The sequence below is a fragment of the Felis catus genome, chromosome A2 (genome assembly GCF_018350175.1).
Source record: "Felis catus isolate Fca126 chromosome A2, F.catus_Fca126_mat1.0, whole genome shotgun sequence".
Lineage (NCBI taxonomy): Eukaryota > Metazoa > Chordata > Mammalia > Carnivora > Felidae > Felis > Felis catus.
This window is the reverse complement of record NC_058369.1, coordinates 133080181-133105180: the sequence shown is the minus strand read 5'-3', so window position 1 is coordinate 133105180 and position 25000 is coordinate 133080181. Positions and strand designations below refer to the sequence as shown.

The following is a 25000-nucleotide window of genomic DNA, read 5'->3' as shown; positions in this document are numbered from 1 at the left end:
TGTCAAAGACCGTTTTAACAAAATGTTTCACTTGCATATCACTGGTGTTTGATTTATTTTGCATCAAGCTTTTTATGTTTAAACACTGACAGGAGTTTAAATACAAAATGTTAGCTGTCACTATTCATTTAGCTGATTATGTGAGATGCCTTAGTTTTGAGAGATGGGGGCACTGTCACCAAAAGAAACAACATTCTGACAAGTTCAAAGAACGCCTTCTTGAGGTCATAATTTTGTAGCCATGCTGCCTAGTCAAAGACAAAGAAATAGACAATACACACTAAGTAAGAGCATAATTTTTAGAGTAGTCAGCTCCACGAAAAAGAGAGACAACAAATTTCCATTAAATCAACTATCCCGTATCCACTACCTTTTCTAGGCTCTATATACACTGCCAAGCTTAAAAAAAAAGGTTTTTGTAATAAACCTAATACACTTATCTTCATCAACTAATGGCTCTTGAATAGATTGATATTTTTGTGGACACTACTCATTCTGCCTTTCTTCACAGAGAATATTTCTACCTCTGAATCTCAGATCATGTTTTATTTGCTGGCACCTGTGCATGCAGACTCAAGAACACTAGTCTGCTAACTGGAAAGCTATCTTGTAAACCTTTTGGTTTAAGCTCTAAAAGTCAATCCACTTACATTCAAGCTGACTTAGGTCCAATGGAATGATAATTAATTTTGCAGTCAAACTACGCTAAAGTTTTGTCAGATGTTATTACACTTTGACATTTATAAGACAGTAATGAAGGAGTAGTACGAAATGCTTTTAGTGATCTAGTGAGATCTTCAATTAGTGGTCAGAAAAAATGGTTAGCTTCTGTCAACACGTACTTTACAGTAAAATTCAGAAATGTTCCTAATCACCTTTTTAGCCTGGGCTTTCTTCTTTGTATTTTGGTTTTCTTGCCTTTATCTTTGTTGCTACAAATAACAGTTTCGAACTCAGTCTTAATTCAACAGAAAGGAAAAACTTCCTTGAATATTACAGAATACACATCAGACTAACAATATATATGTACATAAGCAACTGTCCTCTATTAGCTTTTCATTTGGTGCTGGGCAAAAGCAGAAGGATCCTACTAGTCTGTTTGGGATATAATGTGAGAAAGAATTTGGGACTCTTAGTGTATTTTCTACTATCCTTTATTATTTAACATATGTAGGCTAAATAGTACTAACAAATGGATTCCTTTTATTTCAAACCAATGGATAAGTTGTCTGATGCCAAAGTAAAGCTCAAGCTATACATTTATTTTTAGTGCATTTCAGAAATAAAAATGCCACAATATTTTCTCCAAAAACTTTCATAATAAACACTGGATATAAAATTTCTGGGAGAGTAGCAAACACGGAAACTGAGAACTGAAAACCTTTCACAGTTTTTTGGCTTGTCTGACATTCCTCTAAACCTCAACTCTCCCCCATAATGACAAAAGAAAAGCAAAATATCCTTTCCAAGAAAATCTGTATTAGTGGTGATGTCTTCATTTCACTTTCCACACAGACACTACACTGTTTTCTGAATAACTGAACTTAATTAATTTCATAAAATATATTATTTCTTTTTACATTTCCCATACACTTTAATACAAAGACAGTTCCAGTATGGAAATGTATCTAATACATTTTTTTCAGTATACTGGTATTACATCTATTGACAGAACTTATCTTTGAGTAAGAGAATCTAAAGCAGATCATAACAAAAATGGACTAAAAGAAAGACCTTACAATCTACTGTCATTTGTTCTGTCATCTCTATAAAGTTAATGGTTTGGAAAAATGGTCAGCATTTGGAACCAAAGTTGATATTTAATTGAAAGGAAATGCTTTTTTAATTGTAATTTCTCCCCCCACCCCCGCACCTCTGTAATATCTTTAGTTTTTAAAAAATACTGGCATGAATGTGAAAAAAGAACCAGGAAGCTAAAATGAGGGTTCATGTTCCTCTGCTTGTTAGTAATAAACTTTTAGATAAATATTTGAGATGAATAAAAATGTTCCTTTCCATGTGCTATAAAGGAAATCACACTGAAGGGAAGATATGTACATTTTCTCAAAAATTCTTAATTTTGTCAGAAAGAACAACTTGGAGGAATAACATGATGACTGGGCTAGTTCTATTTCTTAAATGACCACAGTTACGAAATAGTAGCAACAGTCCTCTTAATGATCTTAATGATAAGGAATAACACGACACATTGATAAGGATGAATGTATTCAAATGAAGAAATATGAAATTAGCTGGATCAGTTTCACGTCCAATAAAATGGTAGCTCACTACTGTTTTGGTATAATAGTCATGAAAAATTTATTTAAGGCCTTTTCCAAAAGCCATAGCAATACAGGAAGCAAATTTTCTTTTAGTTGGTCAGAAATGAGAAAAAGTTTAAAAGAAAATCCTTGTGGAAGTCTTACTGTAATTCTGTTATGAAGTTATTATGATGCCAAGTACTTGTGCCTTGTTGTTAAGGTGCTTTTACTCTATACCCTGTAGTCTACCATTTGTAAACACATCTTTTTGATGTTTCTGCCAACATCCTGGCAACAAAGCAGTGCAATTTCAAATGAGCTAATTAACTTAATTGTTGATGAAGCATGAAACAGTTCATTCACCCTGTTAGCTGCTCCATGACAACATAAGAGTCTGAGCCTGTGAAGTTACTCATCTCCATAAACCTATCTGTAGCTCTCTGTTTAGATCTCTTGTATGGCAGAATTGTGCGTGGAAAATGTTTCATAAAAGATGTATATTCTTATTTGAAAAGGAACCTCTTAAAATTAAACAAAATTATCACCGTATGAAGAAATTAAGGACACACAAAGTTTTGATTTTAAGCTAGAGAAGCCATAGAATTTATCATACAACTATACAGCCATGGGTGTTTCACTCTGATCCTGAGGGCAACAAGTAACAAAGGTAGATGAAATACAATTATTTCTGAAAACTTTGGTTCCTATTAAATTTCATCTTTTCATTCTTATTGTTCAATAAATATGTTAAATATCATTATTTAAAGGAAGTAATATCAAGTTTGTGATTAAAAAAAATAACCCTGTAAAATATTGGGTTGAAATGTGGATATATTACATGACGCCTCATGTAATTTTACTTAAAATTTTTATTAAAAACTTGAAATTTAAGTGAATCCTGCACACGTTTCCCAATTATTAATGGCACTATTACAGTAGGGTAGTATTTTTCATTCTTTAAAAAACCCCTATCGAATGACTTGTAAAATATTTTGATGGAAAGGTAAAGACGGACAGTCGCTTTCGTAGCCTGACTTCGGCCATGCACTTGTTGGAACACACAGAAAACTCAGAGGGGGCTTATGATGGACCTTTACTTCCCCCTTTCAGCTTTCTCTTGTTTATTTTCAACAGTGCACTTGAAACTCCCACAGAACCCACCCCCTTCCCTAAAAAAGGTACGAAACCTACTTTAAAAACTGTCCAAAATCTTCACAAATGCTTTCACAGCCTGGCCATTTGCAAACTCCATGGCCGTACAGAGTGTGAGAAGCCCCAGTCTCCTCGTGTGACGAGCTGTAGCAAAAGAACACGGCGTCAGAGTCATCTCAAAAAGCCATAATCGTTGCAGGCTGCTAGCGCCTGTCAGGTTACGATCAGTGACAAACAGGTCAAAACAGGTCAATTCAGCTCAGAGCAGTCAGAAAAATTTAATCGTTCTATTGAATAGTTCAACTGCCAAGGCTAGATGATGTTCCAATTAGAGGAGAAATAGAGCCAAAGATGACTGTTAATAAAGGATGAAAAACTAAGAGGACTGTATAATATCATATGCTAATCTTGCCATATGACCTTAATGTAACATTTACCTCTAAATAAAAAATATATATATTCACATGTGGTCAAGTGAAATAAACCTGTGTTTTTAAGAAGGTAATAGGACATCCACCATAAGATTTTTGAAATGTGCTTTTTAAAGAAGATATGGACCTTTAGGATCATTTAAATTGTTTAATATTTATGTTTGAGCCATATATATTTCCACTAGTTACTGCTGATTTTAAAAAATCTACTTTGGAACAGTATTCATTAGCTATATCCTTCTATAATTACCAAAGACTTTTGATAAGTGAGTGTTATATCAGATGGAGAGAGCCTAGAAAAATCAACCAACTTCTGCAGTATATAACCATCAAATTATCTCAATTAAAACAATAGCATGAAAGCATTCAGAAGCATACCGTTCGTTAATGATGAAAACTAACAAGAAAAATTTTTCATGATACTCAAATGAAGACCAGAAACACCACCAAACTACAGCATTCTATTTTAAAGTGTACTGTAATTAAATATAGGTTTCTTAAAAAAAAAATTCTTTGTGAGAAAGAATTTGTTACAGCTAGGCAGACATTCATATTACATAAGAGAATACTATCAACCCACTACACTCCAATGTGAAGTTTAGAGCAAAATACCATAGGAGACTGAGTCACTCTGTTAAGAAACCCTACATTTATGTTTCATCCTTTAAAAATATAGTTTTTATGTTAAGCAATATTCTAGCTTACATATTTTACATAAATTGCTTTAAAGGACTTGATTAGATAGAGCTACATGCTTGAAACAGGGGCAGTAAATGGACAAGAGCACCTGGGTTCTCCTTTTATAAAGGCAGTTTTTACACAACTAAAATAAAACAAGAGGTTGAAAATTATCTAACATAATGTACTCAATGTTGGTAACTGAAATCAAATAATTTTCCCTATGAATTTTGAGTCAAATTTACTCAGAGTTAGCATCATAAGTTTATTTTTTTATGTAATTGCAACTTCCCTCATGCTCCAATAATACTAATAAAAAAAAAGGTATACCAGATATTCTGTCTTCTGGTTTATTATGCCTGTAATTGTACCCTCATGTATATGGATTCTCTGATATCTATGGACATGTTCTTAAACATACATTAAGTACGTGTTTTTAAACACTTACTAAGGGGGATATGTATGCATCTTTAGTTATTTGAAAGGGGTTCTTAAGTTTAAAAATGGTAAAATGTTCTCATTTCAGCAATCCTACTCATCAAAACAGATTAGCCATAAAAATATGTCGATACAGTAATTCCATATGCACTTATTAAAAAATAACTTTCTTCAGGCCAATTCCCCACCAAATCCATCAAATCCCTGGTATTTGAGCTACTTTCTGTAATGAAAATAATATATAAGGTAAATAACCTAAAGGTTTTTATTTAATTTGTTTTACACATTTTTCCCCTGTTAAGTACAGATCATAATCCTCAGTTTTATGAATGGTGGAAGGAGAGGTTGGCGACAGATAAATATAGAACAAATCTCATGAGATTTACCTGTCCCGCCTTGCACTTAGAACTGAAGACTGTCCATTCACTATGGAATGATGGGTTATTGGTGGTGACGCTTTGGAAGTGGTGGAGGAGGTAGTCGAGGAGGAATTGTTAGTAGTGAGGTCTAGCCCTCCATGTTTAATGCCATTGTCTTCCATACTGTGAACTCCAGTCACTTCTTTCCATAACTGCTGAATCTCAGCAGGACTTAAGCCAGCTACAAAACGAAAGAAAGCCCCACTAATATAACAAGGTAAAGTTCATATAATGAGCTTAGTGTTATTACTGGATTAATGCCAACAACAAAAGTGATGTTACCAGCATAATTAATATACAATAATAATTCACTTTACACCATCAGCACCATAGCCTTTCTCATGAATAATCAGTTATTTGTTAAAGACTACCATTTTGGGAATAGTAGTGGGAATAATAGTATTGAAACTATCAAGGATTAATGGAAAAAGCCAGCAAGTTCTACTTGAAAGTTAAACTATTTAACAGAAGCTTTTACTTATTGCTAGTGTTAAGTTTTTATCAGTAAGGAAATGAAAAAGAAATAGATTTTGAAATGAGATATATCAAAAGAAATGAAAAGAAAAAAAGAAGTAAGGAGGGTAAACAAAAAATTTGTCAGGGAAAAAAAATGTCAGGGAAAAACAGTAAACATCCAACTCAGAAAAAGAATACATTTGACAATTAACTTTGACAAAGTTACTTTGCTCTTTCTCAGACAGACAAACAAAATAATTGAGTTTCATTTGGAGGTCCTAAATAAGCCAATGTTCTTACCTCCATGGATCAATTAAACAGATAATATGAAAACTTCATTTTATGGACGACAGAATAAATGAGTACCCATTTTAAACAATGCCCTGTTTCAGATCATGGAAATTTACCAGATATATGAAGAATGAAAACAGAAAATCAAGGCATTTTAACTTTTAACTCTAATTCCGAAATAGGAATTGAGAGATTACTGTTTACTTATTATAAGTCAAATATATAACAGTACTTATATATGCCAAGTACTATGCCTTCACGGATTCTTTCCATACCTTATGCTCCTTAATCTTCACTAAATCCAATGAGTTCATAACTGTATTTCAATCAGTTCATGGATAACAAAGCAAAGTGAGGGAGAGGTTCAAAAATGTATCCAAGGTCACAAAGCTTCTATGTGGTAAAGCTTTGATTTAAATCCAGGAAGTTTTATTTGAATGCCTTTTTTCTTAAAATATTACATTAAAAATATGAAAACTATTGAATAAAGATATACAGGGGGAAAGGCAGTTGTAACTATGGTTGCTATCACTTATTGACCATCTGCTGTAGTCTGATGCTTACATTCATAATCTCAATTAACTTCACTTGAAGCTAGGAATCATTCTACTTGACAGATGAGGGCATGGCATGGAGGTTTAAAAAGATGAAATATGTTACCAAATCACTATGCTCACAACTGGTGGACAGAATTCAAACTTAACGCACTGCTGCTCCAAAATCTAGGTTCTGCATATGTTACGTGCGTCTGCAACATCTAACACAAGGACGGAAGTACTAATCCAATACCCCCACTCCCACAACCCAGCACACATCTACATCAGATGCTACAGTGATGCCGATCAATCAAGAGGTGTGGGGGAAGGGAGCAGGATCGAACAGGCAGGGGAAACTAGGGGAAGATAACAGAACATGATGTCAAGCAGAGTCAGCCTGCTCGCCCCTCCCCCTGCAACTAGGAAAACCATCAATCTAGACATAGTAGTAAGTAGCTCAAAGTGACAGAAGAATTCTCACTGCTCCAAACATAACTTCTGGTCAAATTATTCATCACAGTGGTAACCTTAAATTGCTATGCCTATCACAATTTCTTACAGATAGTTTTACTGAAAACTATCATTTTGGTGATTCTGGCTCCTGAAGATTTTAAAACAGCCTAAGACTGAAGAAAAGACTGGATAACTCAGGTTTTCAGTTATTTAAAACTATTCTTTTTCTACATAAAAGAGGATGGCTTAATAAACTAAGGTATTACTCTGGTTATATGGGACATAATTTCTATATGAAAACATCATTAATTATTGCTTTAACCCAGGATTCTGAAACTTACCTGACTGTAACTTTTTGATTACCTGTCTGTATGAATTAGGTGCCCTAACAGCAAAACTCCATTAACCAATCCTTTTACATAACAGCTTTTACACATCTTCTGCATGCGAGCCCTCACCACCTCACTCTGCCTCTCTGCTCTACCGTCCACTCTTGCCTGGTGTGCAGTTACCCTTTCCTGTCTTCCTGCTTTCCCCTTGCCTTGCTATAATTTACTTCTCGTCATATATCAGCCAAAATCTATCTCTTTAAATGTAAATTGGGCAATGGCATTTTCCAGACAAAGCCTCCAATGGCTTTCCAGAACACTTAGAAAAAAACACAAGAAAAGAAAGGGAACACATAACAACAAAAAACCCTACTATGGCCTGTGAGGTGCTGGAATTTATTATCTGGGTCTTGCCTGCCTCTCTGACCTCATCTATTGCTCACTCTGTACATTTCGCTCTGTTATACTTTCTTCTGCATCTTAAAGGCAGTAAATATTTGCTCCCTTTCCAGCTTTTGCTCTGGCTGTTCCCACAGCACAGGCGATTTTGGTTACAGATCTCCTCACGACTTCCTCACTTCACTCAGATGATTCAAGGCTCACCTCCTCTGAGAGGTCTTAGACCATGCTTTCAACTACTGCCCCTCCCCACCTTGCCTTCTAACATTCTCTGTCACCTCACTCTGCTTTCTTTTTTCCTAAGAGCGTTGTCAGTCTCTGAAACTATAATATTTATCTGTTTTACTCATTATCATCAGTCTCCCTCTTCTGCAATTTAAACTTAAAATGGTAAGAGTAGGGATTTCTTATCTTACTTATCTATCTCCAGTGCCTAGAAGAGTGCCTGGTATGTGTTCAATGAATAGTAGTTGATTTAGTTGATTATAACAGATTCATAGAGTTTTTGTAGGCATTTTGGTTTTCACATGGAAGTTCTGTGGCTCTTGCGGGGCATACTATTTATGAGTACTTGCAATCCTGTAAGGCCAATATCTAAAGAATTATAAACTAGTTGATTCTAAAGATCGAGTGGCTGATAAAATTTTATACCTTGGCTAAAGACTCTTAGATGTTTTTAGAGACTATATCAGTTAGAGATGTTATTAATAATTCAGTTTTTGAATTTTATTAATAATTTAGTTAACCTAAGTATCCACTTACCTTTTAAAAAGCAGACTTCTATTATACTATTCATTTGTATGGAAAATTAGTGGTATCAGCATGATATCACAATGATATGGCAACAAATACTAAGAACATAGATGTTTGATGAATAAATAACCTATTCGCTATCCAAATAATGATTCTTAATTAAACGAGGAAGGAAGTGGTTTTTAAATATTACAGATAAGGGGCAGAAAATAGATGATGTCAAAAAGAGACTCCTGTTAGTAGAAGTGGTTCCCCAAAGTGTCTGCATATTAGACTCACTTGGGGACATTTTAAAATTTCCAATGCCCTGACCACAGCCCAAACCAATTAAATCACAATTTCTGGAGGTAGGACACAGGTATCAGTCTGTTTCTGAAGCTCCACCGATGATTCCAACGTGCAGACAATTTTGGAGGAAAAATTTTAAAAGCAAACTGTCATATTGCTCATCAACAGAGTTTTCACACCTACAATTTACTTAGCTCTTTTCCATGGATACAAAACGATGAATATGAAACAACCAGCCAATCCGTTTTGTACAATTTTGAAAGTTTCGTGAGTTTTGAAGTTTTGAGGTTTGCGAAAATTAACTTATTTTCAGACAGTAATGTAACACATTCAATACTTCCTAAACTGTGTTCTATGGGACAGTAGTCATCTGAACACTTCTAATCAGAGATCTAAGAGATCTCTGGTCTCTATCTTGGAGGCTCATGATTAATGTTAACATATACATCAGTTCCATGATGTCTAGAAACAAAAGAAACCCTTGAGTCTCTTCTTTAACTCTTTGTTTTACAAATCCATTTGAGGATAAAAAGAAAAAAAAACACAACAAACTCTTTTTACAATTGCATTAATTTATTTCAGTTTTAAATAACGGGTGTGGGCTTAGGATTCATCAGGTGCTCTCCAGCCCTCCCATGAACTGCAGGCTGCCTGTTTATAAACTTAAGACTTTTTCCAGAATTAGCTTAGTTCAAAACTAAGCTTCTATTTATGCAGCCCCTTGGAATCCAACTCACTGCTCCAGTAGGTTCCTTTGTCTCTGTTTTGTTAGAAATTTACATGGTACTTCTGATATGCCAGTCACTTTTCTGCATGCTTCAGGTCTAATCTAATACCCTGAGCTACTATTATTCTCCCTATTTTAGAGATGAGGACACTGAGGAACAGGAAAGTTGAGTAACTAGCTCTAGAGCTAATGCACGGCAAAGCTCCTCACCTTTGTAGGTCATTGCTCACATAACCCTTTTTCAGGACTCCTTCCCTGGCCACCCTGTCTACAAGTTCAACCCCTACCGTTTCTAAGGTTTCTTTATTTTTTCCTATCCTGACTTAAAAAAAGAAAAAAAAAATTCCCATAGCACTTAGCACTATACATTTTACTTAATTTGAAATCTAAGTTCTGTGATGGCAGGGATTTTTGCCTGTCCTCTTGACTGCTTTGTCCCCAGTGCCTCTAGGAGTGCCTACAGTGATTGAAAGCTCAATGTGTGTTACTTAAAAGAGTTGTTCAATGACCAGAACAGTAGCAGTGCATAATCTGGGAATCAGTGGACTAGACCATCACAGAATAATAGTCTATTTTTAAAAAAATTTTTTTTTCAACGTTTATTTATTTTTGGGACAGAGAGAGACAGAGCATGAACGGGGGAGGGGCAGAGAGAGAGGGAGACACAGAATCGGAAACAGGCTCCAGGCTCCGAGCCATCATCCCAGAGCCCGACGCGGGGCTCGAACTCACAGACCACGAGATTGTCACCTGGCTGAAGTCGGACGCTTAACCGACTGCGCCCCTCAATTTAAAATCCCAAGTAAAGAGTATTCAGTTTTCTTAGTAACTTATTTCAAGGATACATACATAACAATACTAGCACCAAAAAGTTGTATGATTATGCAATTTTAAAATTCCATGACCACAAAAAAATCAAGAAATGATGATGGATGATGGCTTGGACTGGCTCTCGTTCACTGCCAGTACTACAAATAAGCATTAAAAGGTTTGTTTTTCTAGGAGTTGAATGAATAAGTGGATGAATTCCTAATCAAATTGCATGTAATACGACAGGTAAAGCAATTAAATAACATTCCTTAATCCTAGATTCATAGTTTGTGGAGTATCTATTGGGTGAAAACCGCTGTGCTAAGAATTAATTAAAATTTGGTAATTCATATCTAGATTATACAGTCTTGGAGCACACAAGATTTAAAAATTCCAATATTTTACTTATTGGTAAAAATTACATTAGCAGCTTTTTCACACAAAAATAATGTCTTTTCATTTTTTATGTCTAGTAATTAATTTTTAATATTAAATAATTTTATACATTATGATGTAAAGTAAGTCTACTGTGATTTTTTTAAATTAACTTATTTAATAGTACTCTGCTTATTTTCTAGAGTTACTTATAAGTAAAAGCAATAAAAGCAAATTTTGTAGAAGTATTTGTATCATTCACATATTTTATTGAACCAATTTGATACTTAGTAATTTGAATTCTTGAACTATTATCATGTAATTTTCACTTTCATCTTAAATTTTACATTAAAAAAAGTAGTATATGCACATGGCCAAAATAACAGAATCATAGAGAAGGTTATACATTGCAAAATCGAATTTCCCGAACCAGACCTGACTTCACGGTTCCTAGTTCTCTCCACAGGCAACAGTCATTCTGGTTTCTGGGCTATCCTTCAGAGACCTGTGTTCATTTATAATTTGCCAGACCTAACATATTATGGATTTATATTTGACTGGGGGCCTACTTTAACCTGTAGGTATAGTGCCCATCTTTAAAATGTATGTTTAATGAGAAGTGTACTGAATCCATATTTTGCCCAAAAGCTGAATTACAAGGGGCAAAATAGCTATTTGGCTAAAACTGAGACCAGAGGCAAATTTCACCACAAAGAAGGAACTTCTGGGATACCAGAATACAGGGTATATATATATATATATACATATATATATATATATATATATGTATATATATATGTATGTGATTTATTTTACAAAACAGTAATTTCTCAGTTTTCCTCACCATGGAACTTTAATGGGTCAAAGTTGACATTCTGCTTTTGAGTCTTCCTTCAAGATACAAAGAGCTGACAAAAAGAACTTTAAAAAGACTTACGGCCTAAATGGAAATAAATTCATTTTAATGTATGCATGCTGGTACATGAAACAATTCTGTGACAATTAGAATTATGATATAATTTAATATATCATTACTTACATTTCCTCAAAAATTAACACGCCTAATATTTCTCTATGTATTTAACTTGTTGTGAGTTACTTTTTATACATAAAATTAATAGCATTCATAGTTAACTTTGCAAAGTTTTATTCCTGCAATCATAAATGTACATCTAAACTTCAGCTTACTGATGGAGCTTTAGCATGTAAAACCCCAAAGGAGTTTCCCCTCCGAGTTACAAATTAAAGACTGACTGGTATTTAAAAGGAAATACTAAGATGGTAACAATAATTCTGCGCCACATGCCTTGTCCATATTGCGGTGCTGTTACCCTGATTAGATACAAAGGTGATCTATGCAAGCACATGATTACAGGTTAGGCAAAAAAATCAAGATGCCAGAAGTGATGCTGAAGTATGCATTTGGCTACTTATTTATTTATTTTAGAAAGACAGCGAGTGGAGGAGAGGGTGCGAGAGAGAGACAGAGAGAGAGAGAGAGAGAGAGAGAGAGAGAGAGAGAGAGAGAGAATCTTAAGCAGGCTCCATGTTGAGCATGCAGCCCAATGTGGAGCTTGATCCCCCACCCTGGAATCATGACCTGAGCCAAAAGGAGCAGGATAAAGATTAGGATGCTCAATCGACTGAGCTTTGACTATTTAGATTTCCATAATCAGAGAATGAGTCAAAGCCAAATACCTGATTTTGACTGAATACTCATCCTAATGACAAACTTCAGCACATTCTTAACTCAGCATAAAGGACATTCTTATACTTTACTTAGAAAGATTTCACTTTATTATTCAACAGTTCTTTCATTCCAAACTCATCTAGTTCTAGAAGGTGTTAGTTCAAAATAGTGCTGGCTAGATATTCTAGCATTTTCTGTTTGGTCTTTCAGATTGGTAACAAAAGTGTTATATTTTAAATAGCTTTTATAAATTTAAAAACATGTAGAAAGTTGGAATGAAATAAAGTTTTTGCCACATATATTTTAGTCTCCACAGTCATAGTAAGTCTGTGAATATATTGTGTATTGGAATACACTGACATCTATCTCATGCCAAAAACATGAGAAGTGCACGCACAATAATTTCCTATCTTCTAACCTGGAGACAATGGTACTGGGTCATGAAAATGTGTCACTAAATAATTACCAGCTGACATACAAACTGTACTATCTATGGAGTAAATAGCTTCATAATCAGTATTTTATTTGATATTGATTTACAGATCCATCCTTTTTTATTTGACTTCTGTATACCTACAGTCACTCTATGTATGATTTTTATTTATTTATTTTTAAATGTTTATTTATTTATTTTTGAGAGAGAGAGAACAGGGGCGGAGCAGAGAGAGAAGGAGACAGTATCTGAAGCAGGCTCCAGCCTCCCAGCTGTCAGTGCAGAGCCCGATGTGGGACTCGAACCCATGAACTGTGAGATCATGATCTGAGCCAAAGTCGGATGCTTAACCAACTGAGCCACCCAGGTGTCCCCATATATGCTTTTAGAGATGATAACTTAATTGCCTAATTTACATCAAAATCCAACATTATAGTAATATTCATGGTGACTTTAAATACTTAATATTTAAAATAATTTAAAGTGATATATTATGTCATTTTGTAACATAGAGAAAAATGTTGATGCATCTCCCACTCCTATCAAAATTATTATAATTTTGTTACTTCTGTCTCATTCTCATACACTTATTTTATATATGGTTGAAGAAGTTGGAACTTTAAAAAGTAGCCTGAGGAAGCTGTGTTAAATCATGGGGGTAAATACTTCAAATATGGCATATTTTTAAAGATCATCATTGTGTATAAATAAATCCTACTTGGTGTTCCTGTGGTTATCATTCATGGCCAATCCATCAGCCAACCAAAAACGTGGTGCAAAGTGAACTGGGAAACTGACAATGAAAATATTTAAGATATTTTTATCTGAAATCACCAAGGGTTAAGGCAGAAATAATTCAAGAATTCCATTATCTAACAATGACTTATTTTCTTTCTCCCATTCAGTTTTGGGATTCCAGCACCACCCCATGAAGTTCTGTTCCTCTGCTGTGGCTGGTTTATCTGACACATTCTGTCTGTGTTTGGCTGATGAGTCTCCGCAGTGGCACTTTTCACACTTAGTCATCGAAGCGGTGAAAAACACAATATGACTTGCATGTATTTTGTTTAAAATATAAATATTCTGCTCAAACCCAGATGTGCTTTCAGATTTATTTCATTTTCCTCAATGTTCTCTATCTCGTGTGTGTAATCTCTCATATATTTAATGGAGAGTACAAATAGAAGAAAAGGAAAAAAAATTCTATTTTAAAAAAGCTCAGAAATTAGAGTAAATTTTCATTTGAAAATCATTAAAATCGTTGTATCATAATAAATTTCTTTTTTCAGCAAGATATTTGTATGTTTGCCTTGGAAGAATGTAGTTTAACAAATATATCGCACATAGACTATATTTTACTTCTGTGGACTTCTGAGACTGAGTGTGAGCAAGGGAGGGATAGAGAGAAGGAGACACAGAATCCGAAGCAGGCTCCAGGCTCGGAGCTGTCAGCATAGAGCCCGACGCAGGGCCCTAACTCACAGCCCATGACACGAGCTGAAGTCGGACGCTTAACTGACTGAGCCACCCAGGCGTCCCTCTGTGAGCATCTATTTTAAACTTTCTTGAAATGTTTGTTTCAATGGTTTTACTCACAATCATGGTAGACCTCGCTTCTCTCTATTGAGGAGAATCTTATATCATTAGATCTTAAACACAGATTTTATGTAAATTTTACTGAAAAAAAAAACAATGGTATAAATTTATTGCTTCGGTTTTAGTGTAGTTTCTACCAAAAGAATCCATGTTTATATTGAATTAATTTGTACATACCTTTCTTTTTTTTATTTTTTATTTTTTTTTAATTTTTTTTTCAACATTTATTTATTTTTGGGACAGAGAGAGACAGAGCATGAACGGGGGAGGGGCAGAGAGAGAGGGAGACACAGAATCGGAAACAGGCTCCAGGCTCTGAGCCATCAGCCCAGAGCCTGACGCGGGGCTCGAACTCACGGACCGCGAGATTGTGACCTGGCTGAAGTCGGACGCTTAACCGACTGCGCCACCCAGGCTCCCCACCTTTCTTTTTTTTAAAACCTTATTTCTTCATTGGTCCTCAAATTATATTTATTTTTTCAAAGAACATAGTGAATAGAACATTCATTGCTATGGTGACACCATGGTTTATTTCAATTCTCTTTGGAATGGTCTAGAAAAGTGGGTTTATGGCCTTGTTTTTCTTCCACTATTTAATCTTTATCTTTTTTGATTTCCTAGGAGTGATTCAATCAGGTGAATCAGAAGATCTGAAATCAAGGGAAAGAGGGAATTCTAGGGAAAACATGCCATTGTGATAGTAATTTGATTAAAAAAAAGTGAACAACATTTACTGTAATATTTTATTTTACCTTATTTTATTTTACTTTTAAAGTTTATGTATTTTGACAGGGAGAAAGATTGAGAGAGACAGAGAGAGAGAGAGAGAGAGAGAGAGAGAGAAAATGAGAGGTGGGGAAGGGCAAAGAGGGGGTGGGAGAGAGAATCCCAAGTAGACTCCGGTGCAGAGCCTGATGTGGGGCTCAAACTCACGAACTATGATCATGACCTGAGTTAAAATCAAGAGTCGGACGTTCAACAGACTGAGCCACCCAGGTGCCCCTGCAATATTTTAAGTTTCATTTGCCAGAAACAAGATTATGTGTGTTTTAAAGATAGTTTTTTATTTGCATAATTTTATTTTTTTTTCTATTTAATTGTTCTTGATTTTATTCAGAATATCCTATTGAGTCAGAAAGATGAACATAAAATACTACAACGTGAGCCCCTTTGTAACAAATATAATTAGTCCATTTGGATTAAAGTTTGTTCCAACAAAATCCAAATGCAAATTAGAATATGCTTTTATGAAGTTTAATGATACATGACTTTTGCCTGTACCAGTAATTTTAGCACACAAGGAGTCATTTTGTTTACTATCATTGTTTTAAAGTAAGAATGCTTCCCGTTTCCCAAAAGTTGAGTCAAATGATGAATATATACAATTGTATGATTTATAGTGTTGTATTATGGTACTATCATATTGTATTATCAAAGTACATGCAAAGTTTTCTTATCCGAAAAATAAGGGGTGCCTGAGTGGCTCAGTCGGTTGAGCATCTGACTTTGGCTCAGGTCATGATCTGGCATTCATGGGTTTGAGCCCTACATAAGGCTCTGTGCTGACAGCTCGGAGCCTGGAGCCTGCTTTGGATTCTGTGTCTCCCTCTCTCTCTGCCCCTCCCCTGCTTGTGCTCTGTCTCTCTCTGTTTCTAAATAAAATAAAATAAAATAAAATAAAATAAAATAAAATAAAATAAAATAAATAAAATAAAATAAAATAAAATAAAATAAAATGGAAGAAAAATGAATAAGAATACAATTGGCAGCTTTTTGAAGCTGTAATTTACAATACATGCACAGGCAATATTACTTTAGAGAAAATAAGGTCAATATGGTCCCACGATTTAGATGGGATTCTACAAAGCGTAGCTTGGAATGGAATATTCTCTATAGGAATACATAAAGGCTCCTTTTTATACTTAAGAGTGTTAGCATGAAGATTAGGAACTTTTAGCAACTTCTATATTTTTGTTGATTTATTTTTATTTTAGAGAGAGAAGAGTGCGCAGGGAGGGGAGAGGAAGAGAGGGAAAGAGAGAGAATCCCAAGCGGGCTCCACACTTAGCATGTAGCTCAACACAGGGCTTGATCCCACAACTCTGGGATCATGACCTGAGCCAAAATCAAGAGCCTGGTCTTCAACTTGCCGAGCCAGACAGGCACCCTCTATCTTTTTTTTTTTTTTAAATCAGTTTTCTACCCAAACTCCTATCAGCTCACCTTTGTTAAATGGAATGTTGTTAGCCTTCCCACTGATCCAATTCCCTGCAGGTAGGTCTTCGCTGTACATTCGACAGTGCCTAAACTGTGTTGCCCTTATAAATTATTTTCCGCTCTAAGACTAATAAGGACACACTTAATATCTAACAAAACACTTGGAAGCAGTTTCACTACACACCTGAACTCAGTGTGTAGTAAAATCTCTGAGCCTCAAGAAAACGGGCCACGCAGCCATGGTAACGATCCTGTTTTCACTATAAACCTGAAGGTCATAAAAACAAAACTTCTCGAGGGATAAGGCAGACAGGGCATGAAATGGTAGAAAGTGCCACACGAGGAGTGAAGTGTGCACACTTTGTGTGTACCTTGAGGCAGCGACTGGACAGGAAGTGCCGCCTGGCCAGGTGGGATGGAGATGAGGCCCTGACGCTGAAGGCTGAGCAGGTGCTGCTGCTGCTGGAGTTGTTGCATCTGGAGAAGCTGCTGCTGGAAGACAAGCTGCTGGGCTGCCAACTGCTGCTGCTGCTGCTGCTGCTGCTGGTGCAGAAAAGCCGGCCCCGTAAACAGCAGGGAACACATGGTCTGCACACAGCTCTCATACAGAGAAATGCACACGCTCCTTTCACTGCCCCGGTGAGTTTCTGAATGGGCATCCCATGGTCAACGTTCGAAAGCAGAATGTGAGCAAGTTCTAGATTTTCGGTTGCCTTTCTTTCAAATATTACACAGCAGCAGAGAACCAAGGAACTTGCATGAAAGAGTATGGAACGAGCTTTAGAAAAAGTATGCTACAACAAAGTGTCAGACTTTTTTAAAAAAAAATTGGCTTATTGCAGATGATGATAATAAGTTTATCTATACTAAAAAAATAACACTTTATAGTGACAGTCAACTTCAACAACACTCTTCTCTTTTTTTTTTTTTTTCCAATTGAGTAAGTTTGATCTGCAGAGGCCCATGAATGTGGTCTCTGGTGATCTATTAGTAAACTGGATGTAGCCTTCATAGGACAGGCCTGTTAGCTCTCTCTCTTCCTCTCTTCTCTTGTTGGAATACATTAAAGGCAGAATTATGTGCAGGGCAAAAAAAAAAAGTGCCCTTATTATAAGGAAAAGTATAACTTCCAATTTCGTGAGGCATTACAAGACAAACCAGAGTTCTCTGGACTCGGGAGGGTATGACGAGGCAGTCACAACTGCAGAGACAGACAAGCTGCTGGGGAAGACCTTTCCTTTTTAGTTTGGGGAAAAGAGAAACTTCTGATGCGCTCACTGGAAAACAGACTGCATAATGGAGCAAGTCATGTGGATTGCCCAGAGCCTCCGGAGAAATAAGGGAGCAATTTCTATTCTGTAGTTGATGGCTGTCTGAAATTCTATTCACAAATCCAAACAGAAACAAAGCCTCAGGAGGTCAAAACTGTTTCCTGTACGTTTGCATAATGGGCAGCTTGAAGACAACGGCTCTGATACCTGCTGATCAATTTAACTACTTCAACATGTTTTGTTTGTATTATGTTTATATTTGATGCAGTTTGCTGACAAGTGCAAGCTCGGCCTGAGAAGCCAGCTTGTCAGTTTGATTTATGAGCATATCAAACTGTAACTTTCTACTCGCCACTCCAAACCTACAGTAGCAGTTCATTAATCAGGGGCCCGTGACTTTGAAATCTGTGTTCCACCGGTTTCTCCCCTAGCCCCCCACCCCACCGCGCAACCACGGGCTACATTTGCATGCATGTTCTCTGAGCTGCACCACTGAGAAAAATAAGGTTCCCTCACCAACTTAGATTCTCGGTGAATACAAGATAATCAGTACTTTGTCCACCACAGAGCTTGCTCTTTGTACACTGTGATTCATTAGTGAACATTAGACGACAGACAGCAGCATTGGATTGTAACTCTCAAGTCCCATGCTACAAAAAAGGAGAGCAGGAGAGTTCTACTGTCACTGTTATTAAGCTGGGTAAAAATGTATCATAATGCATCTTTGACAGGAGAGCCTTGCGCTAGGAAGATCTCAGGCCGCCCTGGCCTCGAGGCACCCAGTCCCCACCTGGCACCGCTGCGCCCTGCCGGTGAGCCCGACGGCAGGTGGCTCCTACCTCTTTCGCCTGCTTGCCAGGATGCGGCGGCGGCGGGGGCGGCTGCTGCTGCTGCTGCTGTTGCTGCTGCTGCTGCTGCTGCTGTTGCTGCTGCTGCTGCTGCTGCTGCTGCTGTTGCTGCTGCTGCAAAAGCTGAAGATGTAACTGCTCTTGCTGTTTCTTGTAAAACTCTTGTAGTTGTTGCTGAATAAACCATTTTGACTTTAATAAATAAAGGCAAAAGTTTCATGTATTATAAATCTCCTAAACTCTTCTAGACTGGCATATGGTAGAGTATCCATTAAGGTTCACCTCCCAAGAACAACAAAAAATATGCAGTGGATGCAAGGAGACACATCTACATACATTTGTTTTTTCCAAGGCAGCTCTGAAATTTTCCAATCCAGAATCCAAAAAAATCCTAAACAGGAGGGCATAGGAAACCTATATTCTAATGGGCCAGAACCAAATGAATACCCTAACTGATTACATCGGAAGTCCCACTGGGATATTCAAATAGGTTATATACTCTACCATTTATAAGAACCAAATATATGGCTACATAGAATCAGGTTGTTCAATTCCTATCGGGGAAAATATTTTAATCCATCAGACGTACAGAAGAATGTTAGACTTAGAAGTAGAAGCAACTGGCCTGTGGCCATCAGCCATAGAAGACAGCAAAGCGATTAAATCAGTAAGAATCTGGGTAAAGCACATTGTTTTCTCTAGATTAAGTAAGTCTACAACATAAAGTCCACTTTATACACACTCGAGGCCCAATAAGGTTCGTATTGGAAATGCTAGTCTTGTCACTAAAAAAAGATAACTTTCATGGGTTAGTAACTTGGCTGCTTAACTTTGTTTTTATAAGTAGATATTCTCTATGCCTAAACACCAAGTATATTTTGGGAAGGAAACGTAGGATGTTACCCTCCCTATCGCAACCAAATGGCCAGTTTAAATCTCATACTTCCACGAACATAAAGGAGTGCTGAAGTGTTAAGGAGTTTTCAAAGCAAGAATTATCTAGAAGTCCCTTTGCACTCTTACTGGCAAGTGTACAAATCAAATGCTCCTAAGCATATGAATACTAAACTATTAATTTATTCCATGTTGAAGTTACGCCTCTCTCTGCTCTTACTGTAGACTTTGATGAATTTAAAAAGACCGAAGGATCTAAATTTTTTGATGTAGTTCTGCAGTCACAATGCGGCATGTACGTTCTTGCATTCTGATCAGCTGTCCCTTCAAGCGGAGAGTGACCGGCAAACATGCCCACGGCACTGTCGTCAGAGGCGCACACGTGCGCCACATGCCAGGACACCAAAGCAGGTAACCCACATTACCTGCTGCAGCATGACTGCCTGCTGCTGCTGGAGGAGGGCTTGGAGCTGCTGAGGAGACAAGACTTGCTGCTGAAGAATCTGCTGCATTTGCTGAGGGGTGATCACCTGGGGAGTCATCATGGCCACCGACACAGGCACCTGGGCAGGGACAGAAAGAGAAGGGGTGATCGTAACCAAACGTCTGCTCACCGGCTTCACAGCTATAGGTCACCGCTAGTAAATCCTTTAGAAATGATGGCTCACTGTTTTGATATGATATCTGCATATTATTAACTCTTTGAAAATACTATTAAAGTACCACAGCATGTAGACACTGGCCTCCCAGAGACATCAGATTTCATCAGATGCTATCTTTACATTCCTTACTTACCTCACAGGTGTTACACTAAGATGTTGGAGCTTTGACTAGCATCGTGAAAAACAAACAATTAAATGTCAGGGTTCTCAATACTTCCTAATCGATCATCGCACCGATGTCATAGTGTTATCAACGGAAAGCCTTTGGCAATGGTTTCAAGGTAGGATTATGATAAATAATAAAGATTAAACAATTTGAAAAGTATGCATATACATATCTGTTATCAAAGCTAGTAAAAAGAATGTATGTAGAATGTACTTACGCATAAAACATAATCACCATCTTCAAAATGTTATGGATATATGTATATCAAATATATAAACATTAGAAAAATACGTATAGTAATACATATTACTTCATGAGTACATGTCTCAACTCATATAGGATGTATATACACATGTGTTTCCACAAAATAGCAACCCAGACAAGTCCTCTCAAAGAAAAAATCATAAGCAAGTATTCTTCTCTAAACATTTTCTTATTTCGAACTAGCTAAACTTATACTAGGGGGTCTGGAAGTCTAAAGATTATTCAAAGGTGATTCATTAAAATTAAAAAAAAAAGTATTTTTGCTTAAAATTGTCTTTCTTTTCTAGGTTCTGAGAATTATGGAGTCAAAAGGAAAAGCAAATAAGGAGGAAGAGAAAGAAACAGGAGAAAGTGGGGGAGGGGGCAAGGAAGATACAGAGTGAGAAAGAGCTAGAGAGGAAGTTCTAAGGAAAGAGAATGGCAGGAGGGATGAGCGGGACAAAACCTTGTATGAAAGCCTGTGATAGATGGTCAGCCCGGCCACAGTCATGCTGTTGGGGGGCGTTGCTTGTATTAACCAGCACGGAATCAAACAACTTGTCAACCTGCCCAGTTTGCAACCTTTGAAAAGGCAATCACTTTCTTTCCTAGAAAGAACAATCTACTTTTACTGTAAATAAAAACATGTATTTACATAAATACTGCTTTAGAACAAATGCATGGGACAACAATGTGTCTTTGAAAACAGAAGAAGATTAATAGACTATTTTAAATAGTCATTTTAACATAGTTCAAACTTTTCTGGCACTTCATGTTATAAGGAAAGGAGAAATCAATAATGAAAAAGAAGTGAGGAGAGAAAAAATAAAAGAAACCTGGGGTGGATAAAGTACCCACCCCCAAACACAAACACTTCATATTTAATACTAAGAAATAACTTTGTCTTGTCTATTCCGTGCTGATATCTCAAAACATGGATTGATGAGATCTAGTTTTATGACAAAAAAGAAGCACATTGTGATGGGAAAAAACTCAGTGATTATCTGAGTATTTCTGGATTATTTTAGAACATACTGACATGTTATAGGTTACTACATTTGAATTTATCATAATAAAAGGCATTCTGAAATATGTGCTATAAAATTAATTGACCCAATGGGTTGCCCAAGTGTTTAGTTTTTAAAACCTGAGTGGCCAGTTTACTTAACTGTTTATTTCTCAATAAACAAATATAATGGTTAGGTAAGTAGTTTAAAAAAAACCTACCACAAAGATGACTTTTCTTCCACCAATTATTTACCTCCTACTATCTCTAAATAACAAGGAATCAAACCAAAATTAAGTCAGGGTAAGACAGAAATGTTAAGCTTTAAAAAGGCTGCCAATCCAGATAGACAAAAAGACAGACAGATACTACACATATATAGACAGATACCACATATATGTAGATAGATATTATGTATATGTAGATGGACAAATACATACATATAGATACACATACACATAGATATATACCTCATATACATTCAATCATGTGATAAAAACTTGCCACACTTCTCTTATCGAAGCCCTGTATCACTTTTTAGCATATGGAGAGCTTTCACTTAATTATCTCTACATCTGGGCCCTTGGGTGGCTCAGTCAGTTGAATGACCTACTCTTTTTTTTTTTTTAATTTTTTTTTTAACGTTTATTTATTTTTGAGACAGAGAGAGACAGAGCATGAACGGGGGAGGGTCAGAGAGAGAGAGGGAGACAAGAATCTGAAACAGGCTCCAGGCTCTGAGCTGTCAGCACAGAGCCCGATGCGGGGCTTGAACTCACGAACTGTGAGATCATGACCTGAGCTGAAGTTGGTCGCTTAACCGACTGAGCCACCCAGGTGCCCCTGAATGACCTACTCTTGATTTCAGCTCAGGTTGTGATCTCACGATTCATGGGAATCAAGCCCCACATCAGTCTCCACACTGACAGCACAAATGCTACTTAGGATTCTCTCTCTCCTCTCTTCCTGTCTCTCTCTCTCTCTCTCAAAAAAAATAAACTTAAAAATTATCTCTATATCTATAATGAAAAGTACTTCATATGTGACTGATATCAAATGCACTTTCTGAGAAAATTTTATGAATGGAGAACTGTCATAATATACTGCAAGTTAGAGTTAGATTTCAGCTTATACAAACTGTTGGACTCTTTAAAACACACACACACACACACACACACACACACACACACACACACACACACACAAACTTTGGAGTACCTGAGTGGTTCAGTTGGTTAAGCATCTGACTCTTATTCTTGGCTCAGGTCATGATCTCACAGTTCGTGGGTTTGAGTCCCCCTCAGGCTCCATGCTGACAGTGCAGAGCCTGCTTGGGATTCTCCCTGCCTCTCTCTCTGCCACTCCCCTGCTCATTCTCTATCTTTCTCTCTTAAAATAAATAAATAAACATTAAAAAAATAAAAAAAAAATTAAAGAACACAAACTTTATTAAAAGTAAATGAATGTATTATATAATATGTACAGAAAATTATCCGACTCTATAGCTTGTTGCAACAGTGACTCCTGGTGTACAGGCAAATTTAAATAAGTATTCTACCTTTCCATTTTATTGTATTTTTATTTATTTAATTTTTTTTCTCAATGTTTATTTAATTTTGAGAGACAGAGAGAGACAGAATATGAATGGGGAAGGGGCAGACAGAGAGAGAGCCACAGAATCCAAAGCAGGCTCCAGGCTCTGAGCTGTCAGCACAGAGCCTGATGAGGGGCTCAAACTCACAGACTGAGATCATGACCTGAGCTGAAGTCAGAGGCTTAACCGACTGAGCCACCCAGGTGCCACACAGACTGTATATATATGACAATATACAGGCATAAAGATAGGTAGAAAGACAAGCCAACTAACACATAATGAATTGAACACTCTATTTCCATAAATATGTACTTAAAACAGTTTTTCCTGTAACAAGTGTTAAGTTAGATATTATATGTATTATATGTTACATGTAGACAACTCCACTTGCTTCTTCAGAAATTAGTAATTTTCAAAACGCAAAACTTCTGCATTTCAAGCAACTCATTTTAAGTACCACATTTCCTTTGCTCCTACTATATCACTTTTGTTACAACCTCTGTGCACTTCTTTGCTATTCCAAACTACTGGAAGAACTCACTGACAAAGATGGATAGAGATTAACTGAGTACATGAAAAATTTGTTTGGAGATTATGCTACTTGATCTGGTAAAACAGGTAAAACCAGCATCATGTTTGAAAATACATGGATACCTTTCTGAAACATACATATCTTTGTAAGTCCAGTGTTAGGCTTAAGAAAATATTCTCCTCTGGATATATAATTTTGTTCATGCAAATATTCTAATAAGGGACAAAAATTTAGATACATCATGAAGGAGGGGAGGGAGAGGTTACCTCAGGTATTATCTGGTGAGAAGGCAAATAAAAGTCTGGTGGGGTCTAAGAAAACACGAAACATTATACAGCCACCAAATGGGAGAAACAGCTGGTTCTGAATGGCTGTCCTAGGAAAACTGTAGTCTGTCAGTTAAAATCTTCAAAAGTAAAGGAAGGGAATGGAGTCAACTTTGGTTAGGAGATTTGTCTTTGTCTCTTGGTATTTACTACACTGACAGAACTAAAATTCCCCACAAGGATGGACCAAATAAGGGTTTCCTTTTCCCTTTTTTTATTTTCTTATAGGTGAATTAAGCACACATCTGATGTGTTGTTCTGTGTGCCAAGAAGTAAGTACTGGGTAAATGGACATAATGTTGTATTTTCTGAAAAGAGAGAGGAAAAATTCTGAAGAGGTCCTGAAATAAGTCCAAATGGTAAAAAGTCAAAAGTATTTAGGTATTATCCTAGAACAGATGATGACTTTAGTTTAAAACATTATAAATGTGTTTATATTAAACTTCTGAATGTACCTCACTGAAGGAGTCAAAAGTTATCGAGACAAGGGCAAAGATCACGTCTCACCTCAAATGAAATCTAAAGAATTATTGTAAGAGTTATGAAAATGGTCCCCAAGTTTTATTTGCTATAATAAGCCCACCATCTTTTTACATTTTAGTTCAATTGGAGCATTTCTGAATATGTTGGGTTTGCATGTAAGCACGCCACTTAATTAAACATCCTGAGTATATGTGGGTGATTTGAACTGTTTTTAGCATAGTATCAGTCTAATTCTTTCTTCAC

General features: G+C 36.5%; 1 protein-coding gene across 16 annotated transcripts in view; it reads right to left on the bottom strand.

Annotated features, from left to right (window-relative positions):
• The window catches only part of FOXP2 (forkhead box P2), a 565307-nt gene that overhangs the window by 47826 nt on the left and 492481 nt on the right, over positions 1–25000 (bottom strand). For 11 of the 16 annotated variants that reach the window (XM_045041043.1, XM_023240626.2, XM_045041061.1 and 8 more), the window contains 5 exons: positions 20171–20308; positions 18843–19043; positions 17104–17275; positions 5347–5560; positions 3453–3557 (listed from right to left, as the gene is read on the bottom strand). In XM_045041043.1, the coding sequence (XP_044896978.1) occupies positions 3453–3557; positions 5347–5560; positions 17104–17275; positions 18843–19043; positions 20171–20308 (830 nt within the window). 16 annotated transcript variants of the gene reach the window in all.